General features: G+C 30.0%; 1 protein-coding gene across 1 annotated transcript; it reads left to right on the top strand.

The window, feature by feature from the left end:
- Positions 1–2,965: 2,965 nt before the first annotated feature.
- On the top strand, positions 2,966–7,267 carry LOC107961480 (classical arabinogalactan protein 11). The gene is made up of 2 exons (XM_016897600.2): positions 2,966–3,387; positions 6,921–7,267. The coding sequence occupies exons 1-2, from the start codon at positions 3,117–3,119 to the stop codon at positions 6,923–6,925; spliced, it is 276 nt and encodes a 91-aa protein (XP_016753089.2). The 5' UTR covers positions 2,966–3,116; the 3' UTR covers positions 6,926–7,267.
- The last annotated feature ends 241 nt before the right edge of the window (positions 7,268–7,508 follow it).

Raw genomic sequence — 7,508 nt, 5'->3', positions numbered from 1 at the left:
TTTTAGACATAAGGCAGTATTTAATCGATTTGGTACCAGTTTTGGGCGTAGTGAGGGTGCTAACCCTTCCTCATGTGTAACCGACTCCCGAACCCGTTTTCTCAAAATTCGTAGACCAAAATCGTTGTTTTAGTAAACTAAAATGTTTTATTAAAATAACCTCATTCTTAGGTGATCCGATCACACCAAACAAAAGGATCGGTGGCGACTCCATATTTCTGTTTTTCAAAAGTCGATTCCCCCATTTTCATTAATTATAAAATTTTCAAAAAGGGGTGGTTTCGACAAATGTTACAATGGCTCAATTTTAAAGAATTTTTTTAAAAAATTCATTGTGTTTTTAAACATTGTTTTCAAATCGATTTGTCCAATAAGTTGATTATTTTGTAATTTTTATATTCCAATGATAAAAAAAATAATTAAGCATAATAGTATGATCTATAGTGCAGTTTATCATTTTTTTTCTTTTAGGATCTTCGCTTTTTGGTAGTACAAGTGCCTTCTGTAAGTTTTATCAATATTTCTCAATTTATTTTGTGATTGTCTATAACTTTTTTTATAAATTTATAACTATATATTTATTTTTTTTAAAGTTGTATATATTTAAGCAATGACATGTTTCAATTTTTAAGTATCACATCATTATATTTTAATGATGTTAAACTAAAGGACTATATAATTTGATAGAATATAAATTTAAAAATTAAATTGGAAAAAGCTAGAAATTTTAGAATATTACCGTAAATGTCTATGATCAACTCAACCTGAAATTGCAAATGGAATGTATTTTCGAAAAGTGTGAAGTACATGAATCCAACTTAAATTGGTATAATGAGGAATTATTATTTTTTTAAATATACCTTTTCAGTACTAACAAATGGTTCAACCTTTTCCTATGAGTTATCTCGAAAAGGAGAAAATGTTTCATAGAGAAATGAATAGTCAATATAGATTGAATTTGCAAGCAAGTTCTTTTTTTTTTCGGTAAACTATTTAGTTATTCAGGTGGTTTTTATTTTCAAAAATTTAATATATTTTTTTTATTAATTTAATCTTGTCATTGAAGCAATTGATCAAATTGGTTACTGAATTGTCAAATCCATCTCTGTCACCATTAAATCCATTTTTTATTTTTTGGAAAAAAAATAAACTTTCCCTTATTTTTTTCTTCTCTTCTCTTATTTTCTTTATCTTCTCTCTTCTAATAACACAAAAATCATTGCCGCCATCTCCCTTAAAGATTTCATTCCAGTTTCTGTAAAATCATCATTGCAAATCTCAAAAGTAGAAAGATATCTTAATATTAGGCCATATTGATAGTGGGATTAGGAGATCGAAGCACAAAAATTTTGAAGCTTTGGGAATGACTTCATAATTTTTGAGATTTTTTTTTGAGAGATCTAATTCTATAGATTTGAAGAGGAGGCTTTAGGCTTTACTTTGGTGGCTTTAATCGATAGTCTTGACATTAGAGAAGATGTTTGATGATCACAAAAATGGTTGTGAGAAGCGACTGTCGTAGGTAAGGAGAAGAAAGCATAAGGAAAACAAGGAAAATAAGGAGAAAAAAGAAGCGTCCCTTTGCATCATTCATTGACAGGACAGTGCTGGCCAATGGTGGTTCGACAGACCATATGGCAACACCTTTAAGAAGGCTGCAACTAGGGTTTCTTGGTTAGAAGAGAGAAGATGGGAAAAATAAGAAAGAAAGAAAGAAAAAGAAAATTAAAGATAAAGGAAATAAAAAAAAGGGAAATGAGAGCATTTCATTCAATTTAACAGAGGAATGACCAATTTAGCGGCTGTGATAAAAAATAATAAAAAAAATGAGGGTGACCAAATTAGAAACGACTTAATTTTAAAATGATTAATGGGGTAGCTTACTTTTTTTTTAAATGTAATAGTAAGCAATTAAATGGTTTGTTCTTGTACTAAATACTTACAAGAAAAAAGAAATGATATGCAACAAATGGAGCAATGTCTATATTAATATTTAAATATTTGATTGAGTTGGTGTCACCACTAACCATGTCCCAACTTAATTAAGAAAAGTATAAAAATACCTTTTCATATATAAATAGATAAATTATATTATCACGAGAGTATTTACCTTTTTATACTTTTAAAAAAACCAATAAAAAATTGCATATAGTAAAATTTAAACACATATCACCAATATTTATAAAATATTTTCTTTAACACTTCAAGTAAAATTTATTTTGATATTTATATATATTTCAATGTTATTACTCAAATTTTTTCACTCTTATTGATTGTATGTATTGACAATATCATTGATTGAGTTAGTGTCACAAATCAACTTGATACCATTCCGAAAAGAATAACGATAACATTATAAATAATTAAAGTGTTTAATATTCTTAATTTAATATATTTATCTATTTAAATTTCATTTTATTTATAATTTAAATTAATTTTTATTTAAATTTTATACATATTACATATTTATTAATTTCGAATATACTTATTGAATATTATTTTTAAACACACAATTACAAACATTAAATGTAATTTTAACACGCTTATGATAATAGAATTCTTAATATAACTTATATAAGTTTAAATATATATTTGTAATACTAAGCTACAAAATATATTTTTTTAAAAATGAAGATAACTTTCTTGAGTTTGGATATCATAATTTGGACATCTCATAAATATCGAGGTCTGCGGCTCAAAAGGTTTTGTTGGAAGTTTAAAAATTGTTGATTATACTATATTTGGTTTACGCTACATTTTAGAAGGAAAAAAAAAGGCATTTTTACTCTTGTAAAAAATGGAAGTCCCAAAATAAGAAAGCAAAACAATGATTTGTTAGTAAGGTTTTGAAAGGTTGAATTTCTTCCAACAAAAAAAAAAAAAAGCATGAAACTCGGTCAAACAAATTGTTGATCTGCCTTGTTTCTCTTGTTACCATTTATTTAAACCCCATTTCTCGATATCATCAGATCATTCATTAGCATCGCAGTTTTCTTTTCTCTAATTTATCTTAGAGAAACTACTGCATTTCTTTTGAATCACCTGATTCCCTCTTCTTTTTTTATATCAATAAACCAAAGTAAAACAAGCCTAAACCTACCGATACCCAAAGAAAGATGGCCCGCCAAGTTATCGTTGTTGCCCTTATTTTCATGGCTGTTGTTGGTGCATTTGTTGCCGACGCAGCACCCTCACCAGCCCCTTCACAAGCCCCTTCTTCCTCACCTTCTGGAGCTCCTGCTGGTGGCCCCATCAGCGCTAGCCCTAGCGAGGGCCCCTCTGCTGAAGGATCCGAGGCTGAAGGATCCGATACTGAAGGACCCGATGCCGATGGACCCGATGCTGAAGGACCCGATGCCGATGGACCCGATGCTGAAGGACCCGAAGGTGATGATGTTGACTATACTGAATAAATAATTTTTGCAGTTACGATAACCCACTGTTTTAAGTTTTCAAGTATTTATTTATACCATGTTTTGACATGGAGCTTGAAAGCATGTAACTAAACTACTCTGTATCCTTACTACTTTTGGACCACGAGCAAGCAAGTTAATTTTATCTATATATGCTCTTTGCATTTCCTTGTTGATTCATAGGTTCAAGCTAGAAAAATTTTTGAATATCAAAGAAATAACTTATATAATAATTATCCGCATCTTAATTCATGATGAAAATTTTCATCTTGAATTCTTGGATAATCATATGACAAAAACTATTTAGGATTAGAGCAATTACATCTCCTTGTTAAGTTGTGTTGGTACAATATAAAACAAAGGAGGAGGATAAGGTGGCGCTATGGAGGCTGGTTCACCTGTAAAGGTCGATAGTCGGAACAATAACAAGAGAATAGGTTGGTTGAGAGGGCAAATGTTCAGAGTAACCTTAAGATGATCAAAGGTCGATCCCCTGTTCAATGCTTTTTAAGGTATTTACAGGAAAGCTCTCCTTGTCCATTGGTATGACTTTGGCTAGATAAGCATTCGGAATAGATAATCATAGTCGCAAATTATGGGATTCTATCAATATGAGGTAGTCAAACCGAAATAGAATCCTTATTATCTTGGAAGTGTGTTCGCATTATGATAGTGTTCACATTATGATAGTGTTCTCCTTTAAGCCTGAGTGATAGGCTCCGTTTGAAGTGGGATAGGTGGCTAGGCTGAAAATGTCAATATAGAGTCAACCATGCCTCTTATGTTGATGCATGTTATAACGCCCTGTTCCCGGTCCAATTGCCAAAATTGAGCCATAAGAGGTTACCATGTGAAACTCACATAACATACACATACTTCAAACATACATGGTAAACCATGCCATGGACTAATAGGTGGTGGGTTGATCCTGCGGGACGTTTATCTAAGCTGTCGAAACTAATTTTAAATCGAGTTTTGGAAAATGGGAATCGACTTTAAGAAAAACAAAAACGGGAGTCACCACCAATCTTTTTAGGTATGATTGGATCACCAATAAATCATTAGTTTTGGTCTACGAAATAAAAAGAACGGGTTCGGGAGTCGGTTACGTACGAGGAAGGATTAGCACCCTAGTAACGCCCAAAAATTGGTACCTAATTAATTATCAAATGTCTTTAAAGTCGGAAATTTAAAAATTTTAAGATGCAATCCTCTTTAGAATATTTTGATTTTAAAAAATTAGGGTTCACTTGTATCAAACGAATCAAAATATCTCATCCAGTAAGTTAAGACACAATATTTTTAATACATTCTAAACTAAACTAACTTTTTTGAAAATCTCTATCTCGAAATGACAAAACGCCACATCCAGTAAGTTAGGACGCAATGCTTTGAAATTCCAAGATAGTTGCTCGTATTTTGAAAACTTTAAAAACTTTAAGGGTGCTTGACTATTCGAACTCAACGAGAAAAATTGCAACCCAGTAAGTTAGGGCACTACTATTCTCGAAATTTCCAAACACCAAGCATTGCCTTTATTTTTTTTTGAAAACTTTAGAGTCTCGTTTTTAAAATCGATGCATGAAGGAGCATATTAACATAACATACGAGATAACATGTTATAATAATAGGTAAATAAAAGTACAATAGCATAAATATCATACATTAACTAACATATACATATAAGAAACATGGCAAATTTTAAATAAGTAAAATATACATAAAACACGATATATATTTAAGAAGAATAGATAAAAACACATAAACATGTAATTCATCGTATATTTAAACATATTGATAATAAAAATGATGCATGATATACAATTTGACACATATATAATAAAAAAATACAATAAAATAATAATATGTCAAGCACTCAACATTTAATAAAATTATGAGACCAACATCTAATATATTGACATAATATAAAGAAATGTTCAATATATATATATTAAAATATAAAATAAAGTGAGTAATTATTGATAAAAAATACCTAAAATATAAATTAAAAAATGTTTAAAATAAGTTATATATAATAATATAATATGAATAAAATATAAGGAAATATAATATAAAATAATAAAATATAATAAGTAATTTGCATATAAAATATAGTAAAATAAATAGTATAAAAAAACAAAATAAATAATATATAAAAATATAAGAAAGATAGATATTATAAGGAATATTAAATAATAAAATATAGTATGTAATAAAAATTCATAAATAATTATAATGAAATATAATATGGTATACGTATATTATAAAATAAATAGGATATGAGTAATTTTCATAAGAATATTATAAAATAAATAATATACATATATAAAATATATAAATAAAGAAAAGGTGTAATATATATAAATGGAATATGAATACTATTATAAATAAGGATAATATATACTATTATTTATTAATAATTTTTTTAAAATTTATTTTCCATTTACAAATTTAGTAAATAGTAATACAATTTTATAAAAATATACAAAGAAATATATAAAATAAAATATATAATATAATATAATTTATAGATAAAATATATGATAAAATAATGTATTGGATAATAACAATAATATATAACTAATATTTATAAAAATATATAAAGTATTTAAAGTAAATTAAAATATAAAAAGGATTAAAATTGAATTTAATTAGAAAATCTAAGGTTAATCTGCAAAATAGTATAAATTCTGGGCCTGATTTCAAATGCGCGTTAAATTCAGAGGACTCACTGGGTAATTAGTCCTAATCCTAAAAAACGACGTCGTTTCCCAGAATAAATTCTACTGGCCATTAGGACTAAATTGAATTAAGTGTAAGAAGTTAGGGCCAATTTGAATAAACATAAAATCAAATTGTAAATATTAAAAAGGAGGAAGGATCAATTGGGCAATTTACCCAATTCACAAAAACACGCGGATCCTCCCCGGGTAATCGGGTCAACACGCGGATCCTCTCTGTTGAAACGATGCCGTTTTAGTGCTTATCAAGCTAAGCCAAAACGACACCATTTTCGTAGGACTATAAATGTTAAAACCTTAACCCAAAATTCATTTTAGTACTCCACTTTAATAAAAAACTTGAAAATTCTCTGAAAATGAGAGAAGGGATAGTCCGGCCTTCAGTCTCCGACTACAGTGTAGTGCCTGCACACGCACCTCACGCGCCGTCATACGCGATGGTCTGAAGGTTTAAAAACCTTCGTCCTTCCACAGGTAACTCCTTTTCTTTTGAATGTTACTAGTTTTTTTAAAAAAACAGTTTGTATATTCGTCTAAGAAAAGAGAAAAGAAACGAAATATGAGATAAAAAATCACCTTCTAAAATAAACTCTGTTTCTTATTTCTTCTGTGGGTAATATCTGTATGTATTTTATTTCTGTAAAAAAATCTCCCCTTTTTACATCGTATTTTACATCCATTTATATTGTTTACAAATAAATCTTAGAAATAAAAATAAACCCCGATTCTGATTCTTGATTTGCTTGCTTCTTTCATTTTCTTGCAGGTTAATGACACAATCTTCGGCGGTGGGTCATGATCCATGAGCCGGTTGCGGCGTGACATAGGGACTGGAACCACGACGCTGACGGTGGCTTCTGGAACGGCGCAATTTGAAAAGGCGCGTCTTTTAGGATGGTTGCGGCACCTAGGGTTTCTCATACCCGTATTCTGTTAACATCTTGGGCCGTTTGGGCTTTGTGTGCTTTGGGTCGAGGGTGTAAATGGATCTGCTGGGTAATTTTAGGCTTGCTAGGTTGTAACTGGGCATAAGGTTTAGGCCAATTGATTTTGGGCCTACGGGTTAGTAGGCCATGTATTGTAAATGGACTGTAATAAACATTTATTTGTTTATCTTTTATTCCTGGTTTTATTTGTTTAATTATGGGCCCGGGAAAATTTAGGTTATTACAACTGCCCCTCTTTGCTCATTGCTGTGTAATAGGAATTGAGCAAAGACTCATAGAAAGACCAAATTTGTCCGGCCTTGTCAAATCCTGGTCTTCAATCTGCCACTTGTAAACTTATGACTGTCATGTTGATATCTTTGATCTGCTCTTCGCTGAACACAGAGACGCCAAATCTGCTTCTTCGA

The sequence above is a fragment of the Gossypium hirsutum genome, chromosome A05 (genome assembly GCF_007990345.1).
Source record: "Gossypium hirsutum isolate 1008001.06 chromosome A05, Gossypium_hirsutum_v2.1, whole genome shotgun sequence".
Classification (NCBI taxonomy): domain Eukaryota; kingdom Viridiplantae; phylum Streptophyta; class Magnoliopsida; order Malvales; family Malvaceae; genus Gossypium; species Gossypium hirsutum.
This window is presented reverse-complemented; position numbering and strand designations above follow the sequence as displayed.

Excerpts from the sequence above, each read along its gene's own strand:
- LOC107961480 (XM_016897600.2), top strand. The coding sequence starts at position 3,117 with ATGGCCCGCCAAGTTATCGTTGTTGCCCTTATTTTCATGGCTGTTGTT.